At 48.0% G+C, this 15995-nt stretch overlaps 1 protein-coding gene across 1 annotated transcript; it reads left to right on the plus strand.

Annotated features, from left to right (window-relative positions):
* The first annotated feature begins 888 nt into the window (after positions 1-888).
* b3gnt2b (UDP-GlcNAc:betaGal beta-1,3-N-acetylglucosaminyltransferase 2b) lies at positions 889-15790 on the plus strand. The gene is made up of 3 exons (XM_076050786.1): positions 889-1154; positions 10377-10536; positions 14418-15790. Exon 3 carries the CDS (start codon positions 14443-14445, stop codon positions 15655-15657), a length of 1215 nt encoding a protein of 404 aa, XP_075906901.1. The 5' UTR covers positions 889-1154; positions 10377-10536; positions 14418-14442; the 3' UTR covers positions 15658-15790.
* The last annotated feature ends 205 nt before the right edge of the window (positions 15791-15995 follow it).

A 15995-nucleotide genomic window follows, 5' to 3' on the forward strand; every position in this document is an offset into this window, starting at 1 on the left:
TGGCACACAGGCTAAGGAAAACTGGTGAATAATCTGATTTTATAAGAAAAATGAATAAACAAGGGCGACATGGTGGCGCAGTGGTTAGCGCTGCGGGTTCGATTCCGGGCTGGGACCTTTCTGTGTGGAGTTTGCATGTTCTCACTGTGTCTGCGTGGGTTCTCTCCGGGTTCTCCGGCTTCCTCCCACACTCCAAAAACATGCATGTGAGGTCAATTGAACACTCTAAATTGTCCGTAGGTGTGCATTCGCGAGTGTGAATGGTTGTTTGTCTCTATGTGGCCCTGTGATGAACTGACGACTTGTCCAGGGTGTCACCCTGCCTTCGCCCTATGACAGCTGGGGTAGGCTCCAGCAGACCCCCGTGACCCTGAGCTTGGGACTAAGCGGGTATGGAAAATGAATGAATGGATGAATGAATAAACAATAAACAAACACGTTCCTAGAAGTCATATCTGATTTGTCGGGACCCCTGACCTGATGAATGAAAATTTTAAATTTTGTTTTCGCCAAAAACACATCTACTTTCTTTGGCCTTGATCATATGACTAAAGAGACAGTGCTGATGAAAACTGTTGTCCAACTATATCAGATATTATTCAGCATTAATCTCACAAGCCGTTATGACAAACAAGTTCCTCAGCAGCTCACAGAATCAGAATAGCCTTTATTGTTTTTATTATTATTATTATTATTATTATTATTATTATTATTATTATTATTATTATTATTATTATTATTATTACCTATTTGTGACACGCTTTAGGCTTCTCTCTCTCTCTCTCTGCTCAGCATGTGTGTGCGCGAGCGTGACTCCGCTGCTCCGCCCACTCCCCCTCCCTGCCCCTCCTCCCCCATCCGCCCCTCCTCTTCCCGTCTCTCAGGACTTTAGCGGCGCTGCTGCTGTTTGCCGCTGCTGCTGTGACTGGAGGATCCGGGGAGTGAGTCGGAGTGTGAACAACAGCAGGTTGCGGTGCCAAGACGACGTCGTCCTGCCTCCCAGAAGAAGAAGAAGAAGTAGAAGGACGAAAAAAAGAGGGAGGAAAAAAAAAAACCCAACTACAAAACAACAATAATAACACGGCACACATGGAGCTACACCAGTCATCCTCGGGCTGAACTACCACCGCCGCCGCGCCACCGGCAGTCAAAAAGTAAGTTTTGTTGTGTCGCGTCGTGTTGTGTTGAAGCCTCCGCACCGAGGCTCACCGGGAAGAGAGCGAGAGAGAGAGCGAGAGAGAGAGAGAGAGAGAGAGAGAGAGAGAGTGTGTGTGTGTGTGTGTGTGTGTGTGTGTGTGTGTGTGTGTGTGTGTGTGTGTGTGTGTGTGTGTGTGTGTGTGTGTGTGTGAGAGAGAGAGAGAGAGAGAGAGAGAGAGAGAGAGAGAGAGAGAGAGAGAGAGAGAGAGAGAGAGCTCGGTCCGGGACTGACCGAGCGTCTGGGAGTGAGGTTGAAGTGACTCTCGCACCCCCTCGGTGCAAATATCGCGGGCGACCATCTGAGTGCTAGCAGCAGGTAGCAGCAGATAGCAGCAGCAGAAGCAGGCAGCAGGCAGCAGCCGGACTACTACTAATGATCCCACCATCTTATCGCGTTTCGCCGGAGGAGGTGGAGGAGTAGGGGGTGCTGGGAGGGGTTGCCGTTACGCCGACTTGGGTTGACGGTCTGGCGGGACTTCAATTCAGTCTGGAGCTGCTGGTTAGCAGCAGCAGCAACAGGGTGACTCCAGTTCAGGGTGAGGAGTTTTTGTTTTGTTTTGTTTTGTTTTGTTTGTTTGTTTGTTTGTTCTCAAAGGAGGATCAGAAATTCAAAGATTAAATCTTTTGCCCCCGGCCATCGAAAGTGAACCAGCTGGTTCCTGTCTAGCTACACGTAATATTCCATTTAATGACCCCAGTTAGGAAAAAAAAAATGGTGGTTGATTTTTTTATTTTTTCTCTCTGTCTCTCTTTTTCTCTCTCTCAACTAACACATGTTTTCCCCTCCTCTGGCACATTCCTGTATTAGTGGATATGAGGGTTTTAGTGAGTGAGTTTTATCATTAAAAGCACATGGAGCGAGTATAAACACACTGGCATTGACTTCCTGTCAACTAACCAACCAACCAACAATTAAAAAAAAAAAAAAAAAAAAGCCAAGTGAATGCTCCAATATTAGACAGAAAGTAAGCACTAGTTCTTTTTTTCTTTCTCTCCGCTGTCCGTCCTTCATATTTCCAAGACGTCGTCTCAGACCTGAAACAGACGGATGAAGGTGTTTTTCTGTAGTTTTCACACACTTCACGTACGTTTTTCCTTCCCCTTTTGAACACTGCTTGGCCGCAGCCAACTGTCAAATGTCAGTGAAATGTTTCACCTTTGGAATCAGGATGTTGTGATGGTAGATGTGAGCTGGTTTAACGCATTGCAACATGTTTATGGGGCATTGAACGTCCCGTGTCGTGTGGTTTGGAGTGTCCCCTGACAGAACAGTCCGAAGGAACATGCTGTTTTTCTTTAGTTTTTTTTTTTTTTTTTTGGACAAGTGAGCCCTTGTCTCAACGGAGGAACGTGTCAAGTGATAAGCAGCACCGGCACTGTGAATGTTATAACATTTCTCGCAAGGAGACAAAGAGACTTTTGGGGGGAGTGTTTCTGGAAAAAACGCCACACTGTTTTTTTTGTGTTTTTAGGGGCAGTGGTTGCCAACCATTTTATCCTTTAAATCAATTTTTTTTTTCTTTCAATTCAGCAAGACTAATGTTGCCCCGATGCTTTTCCATTTCCAGGATTATTGATAAGTCATCCCAGGAAACATATGGCAGTGGTTTCCTGGCTTCCTGTTGTGGATGCCATGTTGTACTTGTCATTTTGCCCCGACTCTCAAAGTTGGCTGATGAAGTGGTTGGATTTCTTGGCTAGTCACAGACTTGCTCAAAAACCCTGCATTTGCACGCATCTCCTTTTGGGGGTAAATGGCTGGAAATATTTACACTTAGGGTTAAGAAGCAACTTGGTTTTTCTCTTTAACAAGACGCAGTCCGACCGTCTGCACCTCCCCGTGGAACGGGACCTGTGAAACTTTATAGTCCCTGCAGTTTAAAAATAGTAACAGCAGCATGTTTTCTTGAGTTTTCAAATGAGCTTCAAGTTGCATCTGGATGTCTGATCGGAATCTGGTGCTTCACCAGTCAGTCTGCCTTTCGTTTCAAGGTCAGTAATTTTAGCGCAGCCCAAATGGCACAACTGCAGGTGCCTTGGGACGTGGCTAATTATGGGACCGTCCCATCAGGTCAGTGCCAGCAGTGTCTTCATTCATGCAGAGCAGAACACAGTCTGAAGAACTGCTCTTGTTTCTCGTATAGTATTGCAGTTACATCAGAAAAAAAATCTATATAGAATAGAATTCAGCTTTATTGTCATTGCACATGTCACAAGTACAAAGCAACGAAATGCAGTTTGCATCCATCCAGAAGTTGCTTAACAAGTATAAATATTTTTACAAATGTACACAGTATAAAGGAAAAATATTTATTTATTATCCTTTTTTCAATAAGCTATATTGGTTTGTTGCTGATTCATCACAGGAAGTCTGAATCTTAACATTCTTTGGATCTTTGGACCGTTGGAACCGCTTTCTTTGGGCAGAGTCTCTGGAGTCTCCGTATGCAAGAGGCTCTAATCGACAGACAAGCAGCAACAGACGGCGAGCAGGCCCCACCCCTCCCTGCTTGCAGGCCTGGTGAAGGCTGTAGAACAGAAAAATGTGTTTCAGTAGAATCGGTGGCGGCTGGCGGTAAATGGGACGTGCTTTGTTGCAGCTCAAGTGACAGGAAATCAATGTTCAACCCGCAGTAGCCATATCATAATGGACCTCCACCCATAAAGCCCTGTTGTGTAAATGCTCAGCCCTACATTGGAGCACTGTAGGATTTTTTTTAGGGTGTGGGAGTGGGCGGGGTCCTTTAGTGTTGCCAAGTTAATGGTTTTTGTTGGGAAAATTGCCTGGAAGTAAACTAATGTACAGTGCATTGCATCATTAGATTGATTTTCTGCTGTGTGGTTTGTCCTCTTGGGTTTTGGGACAAACAGAAGAGAAGCAGAGCTGATGAACAGCCTTTTCTTCCTGCTCTTCTCCTCTCCAGCTGCTTGCTTCTTCATCAACACTTGTATGTTGCTGCATTGATTTGCCTGCTAATTTCCTCTTTTTTTTTTTGCAATTTTTTTTTTAAATTTGTCGTTTCCCTGTCACTCAGACCGGGCTTCTTGCGCCGCGGCCTCCTGCTTGTCGCAAACGGAAAACAACGAGGCATTCGGCCTCCGCCCGTGGAATATTTGCCGTGTTGATTTGCATGTAAATTTAGGGAGCGAGAGCCGATCACAAGCGGCCTCGCCGGTCACATGCTGGAGCACGTGGACCCGCGGCCGTCCATTCCTGATCGGATCACTGGGGACAGATTTTAAAGGCAGGTGGAAACAGCAGGCCTAAAGAGGTGTGTGTGTGTGTGTGTGTGTGTGTGTGTGTGTGTGTGTGTGTGTGTGTGTGTGTGTGTGTGTGTGTGTGTGTGTGTGTGTGTGTGTGTGTGTGTGTGTGTGTGTGTGTGTGTGTGGCAGAATGCAAGATAAGCAGGATGAAGTGATAAAGTAGTTGTTTGGTAAACTAGCTGAGAATGTGGAGAATCCAGTTCAATTTTTCACAGTGGGAGAGGAAACTCCCAGTTTATTTAATTGTGCCCTCAAGGGTTTTCAAAAAATAGTCAACACGATGATGTAACTGCCGCTGCTCTCTGTCCATCTCCACGATCAGCATGCAAAGACCACGGATGATGACATATTTTGGTTCTGGGAGACACCTTGTTGTCGCTGCATCAAGCTGCAGTCGCACGCGGCCGTCGTAAAGTCTTTACTGTCAGCGAGGGCAAATATAAATTGATACCATGGTCGCCGATAATGGAAACTACAGCGCAGAGAGAGCGAGAGAGCGGCCTTATGTAAGTGATACCTTGCATGTATTTGTACTAGATGAACCACCGCTGCTGCTGGTACTGCTGCTGCTTCAAGAGGCTTTTTCCACCCCGTCAGGAGAAGTGGCCGCCGGCCTTATTCTCAGCCTGTCGGAAGAAAAAAAGAAAGAAATGGTCGTCTTGCACAACTCTTCTTTAATGTGGATGTGAAAGCGTGAATAGATTCTCACCTACATGGTGTTCTGCTTTTGGAAAGAGACCTTTAGTCGTTGTCGCCATGTGGACCGTGTCATGTCTGTAGAAGAAAGTTTCAGGGGCCGCCGGATGCTTGTGTACGGCTGGGAAAACACCTCAAAAGACAATGAGGAGGAAATGTGCCTAAACCCGCGATTGTAAGGGTGCAACTGAAAGGCTTGTGGTGTTTCGGGGGATCTGTGGAAATAAAATGAAGTAGTAAGAAAAATACACACGACCAGGAAGTTGGGACACGCCTGTTTGTTCTTTATCTCTACTACTTTCTGCACTGTAGTTTCACACTGAAGACGTCAAATATTTGGCCAAGATAGGCGGATCAATGTGGCAAAAGAAAAAAAAAGTTAAATACCTACATATTATGTTATATATATATATGTAATATGAAGGCTATTCTTGATCATCTAAAATATAAAACTTGTTATTTCACACTTTCTTGTTTGATACATATTCCATATGTGTTCATTCATAGTTTTGAGTGACAATCGACACTGCAAATAGTCATGAAAATGAAAGAAACACCATTAAATCAGAAGTATGGGTCCAAACTTTTGACTGGCAGTGTACCTCAGTGCGCTTGTGACGCCACAAATGACAAATATCTATTTGCGTTGTTGTTCCGGTAAACAGTTTAGTTAATGGGCTGGAGCGCAGATGCGCTCAGGTATGTGCTGCTGATCTTAACCTCGGCCACGCCAAACCTCACATCAGTCTCACATCCTGGACGACAGGATGCCAGTGTTTGGAGTCGGCCGTCATGTGAGGCGTCTGCCCTTCTTAGTCACTGAGGAACTAGTTTGACAGGCAACAGTTTCACAAGCCTCGTTCCTAACGGCTGCACGCTGAAGTCGGTTATTGTGACTTCAGAGGAGTGAGAGAGGGAGGGAGGGAGGGAGGGGGTATAAAGTGGGGCCGAACGCCCCTCGACTCTCCCTCCAGATAGTTTCCTAAACACTCCGACGCTGCTGCCTTCCCCATTGTCTCCATTCTTCCTCTCTGCCTCGTACCCACTTCCTCACTACTGCCCCCTCACTCCCTCCGTCCCGGAGGACGCGCAACATCTGTTTATAGATCCCGATGACGGATGGGCCGGCCCTCCCTGCCCTCCAACGACACAGGAACCAATCAGAGCTCCATCACTCCTCCATAAGTGGCTCTCAGTGTGTTCAGGATGCCGAGGGCTCCTTTCCTTTTCATTTCCACTCAGTGGACCGGCCCGAAAACCGTCTATGGTGGGGTTGTGTGAGGTTCCTGGTTCGCCCTGGATGAGTTGTGAGCGCTGTCGTGCCCCACACACACACACACACACACTGTTAATGCTCACAGCTTAACCTGATTATATTAATGCGATTTTCATCATAATGGAGACGCATCATTGTTGCTCTGAAACAGGATATTATGGTCTGTTCTGGCCTGTTTGGATTCCTCGGTGTCCTGTGCAGCAGCATTTTCAGGCGTTGCTGCATAATATTGTGTGTGTGTCATTTTACAGAAAATGACACACACAATTTTTTTTTTCTTCAATTCAATTTCTATTTTGCACTTGCATTGTCTAATGCAATATTTATTATGTGCTATGGCTTCCTGAGTGGAAGCGTGGTTGTTGAGCTGCAGGGCAGTTGAATTTACTTTTGGGGATAAATAAAGTTCTGTCTGTCTTGTCTGTCTGTCTATGTAACGCAAATTTAGGTGATAAGCCCAAAGTATCAAGTTAATGTCCTCAGAAGAGGCAACTTCTATGGAAGCTGTGGTGGAAAACACTTTTTTTTGGCCTCAGATTGGATTTCCTGTTTATCATTGATTGATTGATTTTCAAAAGGAAATGTTGTTTACCCAGAGCGGTCAGACTGCTGCATTATTGAAAGGGCTTAATGGGAGCGCATTCACCGCCTTAATTCTGCTTTCACAGAACCGCTGTGTGTTCTGAGAGCCCACCCCCCCAACTCTTCCCCTCGCACCGCCACACCTAAACCCCCTCCTGCTCCACACAGTTCATTTCATGTGTTTCTGGCCATTGTCTTCGGGCCACCGCTTCCCGCAATTCTCCCAATGGCCTCCTCAGTGGTCATTAGCTGCCCTGAGCTACCCTGAGCCGACCACTGTTAGGTGTGTGTGTGTGTGTGTGTGTGTGTGTGTGTGTGTGTGTGTGTGTGTGTGTGTGTGTGTGTGTGTGTGTGTGTGTGTGTGTGTGTGTGTGTGTGTGTGTGTGTGTGTGGTGTGTGTGTGGTTTTGCTCAGTTTCTGTAAATATTAAGACAAGTGAGTGGTGCAGCGTTAAAGATGAAGGTCCAAATAAAGTTTGTGTCGCTACGAAACTATTTTAAGACGGACTGTTTTTTTGGTTTTGTTAATCTGTATTGTGCCCATGACAGTATCTTAAAAGTGATTACAGCATGACGCATGCGTTTTGTTTTGTTTTGTTTTTTTACTCTTTTTTTTTTTTTTTTTTCGGAGTCGCAGTCAGAGTCGTCATGTGTCAGGATTTAGCTCGGCACGTTGGTGTAATGCATTAGCCGAGTACTGTTACAAAGACACACCCACACGCATGCACGCACACACGCACACACACACACATACATCTAGTAAGTTTAGATTATGTTGAGTGTGAGTGAGTGAGTCACTCCATAGAGTGAGCTGACCTTTCGAGTACAGAGTCCAAGTGACAAGTATTTGTTGATAATTAGAAATTCCGTTCTATTTTTGAGTCGTGTGTGTGGTGTGTGTGTGGTGTGTGTGTGTGCCGCATTTCAAAGTACCACTTGCAGTTGCTCAGCTGCATGTTTTATGGCAAATCTCGTTATACAGGTTCAAAGTCTGTAAAGAACAATGATAAGCAGCCAAGTGGCTCATCTGCCACCAACCATTGGACCCTCGTCCAATTCCATCTGCTCAGCATTGCACGTGTTTCATTGAGTTCCACCCTGATGTCATCTCCAAAAGAGACACACCTCAGAACGTAAAAAAACAGGAACTCCTTGATCTGATCACCATTCCTTATCCACTGAAAAGCATCAAACAATGCAGGCCAACTGCCAGGCGGGCGCGGACGCCCCACGAGTGGCCATGCCTCCCATTGTTTCCGTCCCGTCGTTGAGAAACCTTCTCTCATTTCGTTCAGTTTCATTTTCCATTTTCCTTTTGTTCATGAGATGACTTGACCAGCGATTTTCAACCTTTTTTGAGCCACGGCACATTTTAACATTGGGAGGAATCCCGTAGCACACCACCAACCAAAAATATTATAAAATTACACTTTTTAGCCTCATATACAGGCAGTCTCTCAATTTATTGATACCCACTCAGTTTGAAACCTGGGAAAACTGTTTAGACACTGTTTACGCACAGAGCTGATATACTCGGAGGAAAATAGGCTCACATTTATTTTATTTTTTTTGTTTGTTTTTTCGATCAATGAAGTGAAATTGGACGGTGCACCTGACAGTATCTCACTGGTTGAAAAACACTGCAGGGCCTGGGTGTAATCTTGCCCAGGGCTCTGGTGCCAGCTGAAGGTGTTGGTCGGTCAGCCAGCGGCTGTCGGACCACCACCACCACCACCACCACTAGCAGCAGCAGCAGCAGCAGCTCTCTAGACTATTTACAGCTCGATGGCGTCTCTCCACTGCACCATGTGACCCTTCGGCCACATTACCTCTCTCTCTCTCACAGTCACTGGACCTCGACCTCCAAGTATGCTGCAAAGTGTGTGTGTGTGTTGGTCGTGCATTCTACTCGACCATGAATTACTGGAGAATATCACAGAATTTTTTTTTTTTTTTGGGGTGGGGGGCGTTGGTTTCGTTTTTCTCACAGCTCACGAAGTTTTAACTGAGAAGGAAAGAAAATTTTTTGAATTTATTTTGCTCTTTTACTACCACTACTACATAAACCCTTCGTAAAGAACCCACCAAACCCTCAGCGTTAGTCACCGTTCACACCTTTTATTGGCGCATCGCTATTAATTGTACAGAGAACAAAAAAAAAAGGAACGGAAGTGAAGTCTGCAGACGTTCTGTCGCTCAGTAACTTTGGCCTTGTTTGCTCCCACTTTGTTGGCAATAATTGCATAACGTGAGAGTGACCGTTGCCATCGCCGCCAGCGTTTTGGTTAACGTTTTGCACCGAAGGTCAGGTCAGGTGTGTCACCGTTGGCTCAGGAAAAGCATTTCTCCGATTGGCTCTAATGATTAACCTGCTGTCTTTCAAGAAAGCACACACGCCCCCGTGTGTGCTTTTCTGGAATCTTTTCACCTCGTCAGTGCCGGTGTCCTGTACCTGAGCGGTTTCCCCTCCCAGTCTGTTTGTTTCTGGCTTCAGCCGTGTTGACAGAAATGCACAGTGTGTTTTGACTGGAGCGCCAGAGGGACTCGTTTCAAGTGTCGCATTCTGCTCTTGAGGGATTATGGCGAGCTGGAAATGTTGCCGCACGACTACAGTGAATTTCTGCAAAATAAGATAATAAGTTGGACACAAAAATGGGTGTAAAAAAAAAAAACTCATGGAAATGTTGTGAAAAGATCATTCAGTATTTTTTTTTTTTTTTTTTTTTTTTTTTTTAACTTGCTACAAGATTGATTTTTTTAATTTATGTTTTTATTTAACCTTTATATTTAACCAGGTCGGTCCCACTGAGATACAGAGACCTCTTTTCCAGGGGAAGCCTGGCCCAGATAGCAGCAGGGTTAAAAGTGAAAAGTTGCATGAGCAATACAGGATCATAACATCGCAGAAAGCAAGTGCAAATGCGATAAGTGTCAGCTTAAAGGAATTGATGTTTATAAAGCCTCTGTTTGTACAATCCTCTCTGCGTCACTTATTAACAAGTGTTTCTGCTTTATTTGAACCCTGCCGCTGTCGCACGGCCTGCATCTTGCTCGCTCACACGCTCGTATTTATAGCCGCAAACAAAACAGTGACTTATATTCGTCAGCGATGCTTCAAGTGCTTCGGCTGAAAATAATAATTGTGGGGAAAACAAATGTCTGTGATGAGCAACTGACTGAGGTCCCGGCTTTGTCCAAAAAGCCATATAAAACTTGTGTTTTCTGCTGCGCTTTGTGTTGTTTTTTCAGGGATCCTCTGTATTTGCTCACTTCTTCCGTCGCCAACTGTTGTTTGTCTTAGTCGCTTCTACTTATTCAAAGCTCCTGACTGTTTTTTTTTTTTCCATTCTGTTTTGTCACAGGCTCTTTCCCTCCGTCCTCCCTCCCTCTCACCTGGCTCCGCCCCCGACCCCGCCCCCTCATTGGCTGCCGTTCCACGGAGCCACGGCCGAGAATGGGTGAGAGCGCCGCGAGGAGGCACCAAGACAACACCAGCTGAGGAGGAACCTCCAACCTGCACAGGTAGGATCGCACAGCTCCCATCCACTCATTCATTCACTCATTCACACATCAGGGTTGTGGCTACGAACCCGTTTTTCTTCTTCTTCTTTTGTCGACATATCTATAAGCTGGTTCGTAGTCACGGGTCTCGACTCTCAACAGTGTGAGATCAGGTGTCCACTCAGCAGCAGGCTTTTCTTTTCTGATGCTGTTCAGAAACTCATTCAGATCTTGGATATCACAATGATACCCCCCAAACCCCCCACCCCTCTCTCTCTCTCACACACACACACACACACACACTCAGTGGTCTCAGCCTGCCATTGTTTGTGCCATCTCATCAGCCCAGGTGACCTGCTCGACCTTTCTTTATCAGGTGAAAACCACTGTGGTCAAACACAGGCCGACATTGTCCAACAGATTGGTGCAGACGTAATCGCTCTGCCGCAGGCTTGCAAATCAATCAAAGTCCACCTGAGCAGCAGCAGCAGCAGCAGCAGCAGCTGTTGCCGCTGCCAGGAAGCGAGTCACTGTGCAGTGCGACCAACAGGTAGCGCAGGGAAAAGAGGTTTATTTCTTTGGCAACTGGTTGGATTCCAGTCGCTTGGTCAGGATCAGCTTGTTGTTGTTTCACTGCCGTTTCTGTCGGAGCTTGAAAATAAGAGGATTCCCTTTGCAGCACTGTTGTGTTCAGAGGGAAACACGGCGCATAGGTAGCGACAGAGGTTGTGTTGGCGTCCGTCTTTGTAGATGTAATGTAGAAAATTATACGATTTTATCTCCGATGTGTCATTCATTACAAGTAGCAGTTCCGTGCCAGCGACACTCTGGCTGAAGTTGCAGTTGTTCAATATTGATTCAGACACTGTAAATACTGGTTTTGCAAGGATTCAGAGAGGAGAGAGTTCAACGTCGGCACCACAGAGACACACCCGTCTGTCTGTCCATCCATCCATCCATCCAGCCATCCATCCAGCCATCCAGCCATCGTGTCAGTAGATGCGTTTCCATTACCTCTAGAATTGCGCAAATCTTAATATTGCAATAAAAAATTGGTAATGGAAACACCTAAACTGGGCGACACGGTGGCGCAGTGGTTAGCGCTGCCGCCTTAGCAAGAAGGTCGTGGGTTTTCGATTCTGCATGTTCTCCCTGTGTCTGCGTGGGTTCTCTCCGGGTTCTCCGGCTTCCTCCCACAGACCAAAAACATGCATGTGAGGTCAATTGAAAACTCTAAATTGTCCGTAGGTGTGTATGTGAGTGTGAATGGTTGTCTGTTTCTATGGCCCTGCGATGAACCGGCGACTTGTCCAGGGTGTCACCCTGCCTTTGCCCTAAGACAGCTGGGATAGGCTCCAGCTGACCCCCGTGACCCTGAATAGGAATAAGCGGGTATAGAAGGTGAACGACTGAATGAATGAACACCTAAACTTCGAAAAACTTCTCAAATATTGCGAAAAGGTTTTGACACCTGCAAACACCTGCAAATGGCAGTTGTACTTTGTGGAAATTTTTAGAAAAATCGCTTTTGCATTGTGAAAAACTGTCATGGAAACGCAGCTAATGCCGCTGCAACAGGCTGCATCTGTCTGCCTGTCTGTCTCGGTAGTGGCTCCGCACAATAGAGAACGCTGCACTTGCCCTGCAACCAGGAGCAAGGAGCTCCATTAGCGGCTCAAGTGACGCACCCCCCCCCCCAACCCCCTACCACATCCCACTCCTGGCAGGTTTCTGCGGAATGCGGCGGAACGAGGCCGACTCCTCTTCCCATGTCGACTCCCGACAGCCAGATCACTCTGTGATTCTGCTTCCTGAGAACCAGTCACGCCCACTGCTGCTGCCCTCCACCGCCAGCCCGTTTCCCTCGGGAGTTGGTCTCCAATTACATACATCATGTTCACCTCAATACAGAACATTGGTGAATATTGATATTGATAATACGTTATTTGTCAGACAGGTTCGAAAATATTAATAATAATAATGATAATAATACATTTAATTTTTCAGGCGCCTTTCAAGGCTTAGTTAAAAGAAACAATTAAACAAAAGGTTCTAAAATTAGTTTTGCGTCCGTTCAGTTACTCCATTGAGACGTTTTCCGTAGTTTACAGTGTAGTGCATTACAAAACATACCCTGAAAATAAATCAATAAATCAATCAATACATGAAAAAAAAAAAAACCAAAAAAACACATGGAAAGCCCAACATAACACAACATAAAAATTCATTTCAAGCTGAACTGTTCCTCTGAGCAGACTTGCATTGCAGACTGATGACTAGCGTGCCGCCGTGCTTCCTGCTAGTTGTGTATCTCTTGCGAAGCCGCTGCGCTTTGATCCTCTTCTGCTTTGTGCAGTCACAAAGAGCGTCGTACTCTTTTTTTTTTTTTTTTTTTTTTTCTCTTTTTTTAATGTTCGCAAATGTGAACCACGTGTGTTAGCCCGAGGCGAGTGCCACCGTGCTAACTAACACAGGTAGTGTTTGTTTAGCCGTGCATTTCCAGCGGCTGATCAGTGCGGAAGCTCACGTTGGTCTTTGCCCCCGACACACACACACACACACACACATACACACACGTTTCCCAGAAGTCCTCTGCTTTGTAGGGAGACGGCAGAGGACTGGAAAGCGTAATTCTCCATGAGGGATGTGCGGGGGGGGCTAAAATGAAAGACAAGTTGTGAATGATAAGTGAGACATTTCCTCCGGATGACGTGTCGTCCTTTTTTTTTGCGTCAACGTCTTCCATCCCGACCGGTCTGCCAAAAAGAAAAAAAACACACACATTTTCCAGAAACGAGCGGAAGAAGAAGAAGAGAGAGAGAGACACGGAGCAGATGACGTGTGTGTGTGTGTGTGTGTGTGTGTGTGTGTGTGTGTGTGTGTGTGTGTGTGTGTGTGTGTGTGTGTGTGTGTGTGTGTGTGTGTGTGTGTGTGTGTGTGTGTGTGTGTGTGTGTGAGATCAAAAGAGGAGGTAAACAAGGGGAGGGGGATGAGGAAGTGGAGGAGAGCAAACAGGGGCCCAGCAGAGCGTCGTGCTGGTGGAGAAGGAGGAGGAGGAGGTGGTGTTGGTGGTGGAGGTGGTTGCTAGGAGGCCGGTGGAGCAGCGGGACACACACACACACCCGCTCAGGCTCAGGTCGCGTTCACACTCCTCCTCTCACCGTCGGAGTGAACTGCCGGGGATCGCTGTCACTTCAGGAGCAGATGTTCCTCCTCCTTCTCCTCCTCAAAAGTCGCCTCTGCTGCAAGGGCATTTATATAATATATATATAACGGGTAAACAAGTTACAACCTGGCAACCGGTTACCGTGTGTGTGTGTGTGTGTGTGTGTGTGTGTGTGTGTGTGTGTGTGTGTGTGTGTGTGTGTGTGTGTGTGTGTGTGTGTGTGTGTGTGTGTGTGTGTGTGTGTGTGTGTGTGTGTGTGTGTGTGTCTTGGCTGGTTAGCATCACAGTACGTGACGTCAGGCGGTCTGTTTTTACGGAGGGTTAGTTAGTCAGTTAGTCAGTTATTCTGGGCAAAGTTCACGCTGTGACCAAACCTGTCCACTGCTCAGAGTCTCCTGGCGAGACGCCTGGCTGAGAAACACAAATAGCATGTTCGCTGATGATTTGCAGATTACGCAGAAAAGGATTGCGGATCACAGCGCCGACAGGCCCAGTGGGGCAATAACAGGTTAATCTGTGACTCTATCCCTAGTCCCAAATCCCCCACTGGCTCCCTCTACAGGCAGTTCTATGGAGCCACTATGATAGTGACTGATTAGCCAAATTAAAAAACTGCCGCACTGTTGATGAAGAAATCAAAGTCATTAACGCCGTCCATCGTTATGATGGGCTCATTTTTAAAACGTTGGTGTATCCATAACATTGATTTGTTTGTTGTGTGTGTGTGTGTGTGCAGGTTGCAGGCCGCCACCGCCGCCGCCATGGCCATGCCCCGCCGGAAACTGAAGCTGGCGGTGACGGTGATGATGGTCAACCTCTTCATCTTCCTCCTGGTCAGCCGCCAGGGCGGCCAGGACAAGAGCGGCCAGTCCAAGATCGTGGTGCCCTCCAAGCCCTTCTGGTCGCGGCTGGCGCCGCCGGCGGCCTACTGGAACCGGCAGCAGCACATGCTGGACCTGCGGAACAACCCGTTGATGACGCCGCCCAACGGCAGCGGCGGCGCCCTCTACTGGCTCAACCTCACCTCCGCCATGGAGGAGGAGGAGGAGGCCGGCGACTCCTGCCAGCCCAACCTCCGGGTGACCTCCGAGGTGAAGGACTACAGCCTGCTGCCGCAGCACTTCCACGACTTCCTGCTCTACATGCACTGCCGCTCCTACAAAGTGGCGGTGGAGCCGCCCGCCAACTTCTGCCAGCGCCCGCCCTTCCTGCTGCTGGCCGTCAAGTCGCTGGCGCCGCACTTCGACCGGCGCCAGGCCATCCGCCAGACGTGGGGGCGGGCGGGCCGCATGCTGAACCGCACCGTGGCCACCGTCTTCCTGCTGGGCCGTACGGTGGCCAAGGACCACTTCCCCGACCTGCAGGAGATGCTGCGCTTCGAGAGCCGCAAGCACGCCGACCTGCTGCAGTGGGACCACCGCGACTCCTTCTTCAACCTCACCGTCAAGGAGGTTCTGTTCCTGGACTGGCTGCACGCCCGCTGCCCCGGCGCCCGCTTCATCTTCAAGGGCGACGACGACGTCTTCGTCAACACCCGCCGCATCCTGGACTTCCTGGGCGGCCTGGAGGAGCAGCGGTCGCGCGACCTCTTCGTGGGCGACGTCATCACCAACGCCCGCCCGCACCGCGACAAGAAGGTCAAGTACTTCATCCCCGAGAGCCTCTACGCCGGCACCTACCCGCCCTACGCCGGCGGCGGCGGCTACCTGTACTCGGGCAATCTGGCGGCGCGCCTGCGCAACGCCTCCCGCCAGGTGGCGCTCTACCCCATCGACGACGTCTACACGGGCATCTGCCTGCGCAAGCTGGGCCTGGCGCCCGAGAAGCACAAGGGCTTCAGGACCTTCGACATCGAGGAGAAGATGCGCTCCAACCCCTGCGCCTACCACAAGCTGATGCTGGTGCACCCGCGGACACCGCAGCAGATGATGCAGATTTGGGCGTGGCTCAGCAACCCCGAGCTCAGCTGCCAGTAGGTCAGGTGGTCAGGAGGTCAGGCGGTCACGGCGGCTTTATTTTTGTTCAGCCAGGTTATGGTCGGCAGCTTTAAGTTATTACTGCGACGATGCCGGGTGGGAGGAGCCTGACGCTCTGTACCTTTCGGAAAAAGGAAGAAAAGACACCAAAAGACAGAAAAAGACACCGTGAGTATTTTGTCAGAATGTCGCGACGAGCTGATTCTGCTTCTGCTGTCCAGACAAACTTCACCCAAAGTGACCACGTCCCGGCCGCCGTGCGCGCACATATTTATAATCCCGACTTTATTTATACACCAGCTTTTTAAAAAAAAAATGCTTTAACACTGTATGTGGGC

The sequence above is a fragment of the Nelusetta ayraudi genome, unplaced genomic scaffold (genome assembly GCF_046127955.1).
Source record: "Nelusetta ayraudi isolate G7.1 ecotype Tasmania unplaced genomic scaffold, CSIRO-AGI_Nayr_v1 ptg000130l, whole genome shotgun sequence".
In the NCBI taxonomy this organism is placed as follows: domain Eukaryota; kingdom Metazoa; phylum Chordata; class Actinopteri; order Tetraodontiformes; family Monacanthidae; genus Nelusetta; species Nelusetta ayraudi.

Coding starts and splice junctions, on each gene's coding strand:
- b3gnt2b (XM_076050786.1), top strand. CDS start 14,443: ATGGCCATGCCCCGCCGGAAACTGAAGCTGGCGGTGACGGTGATGATG.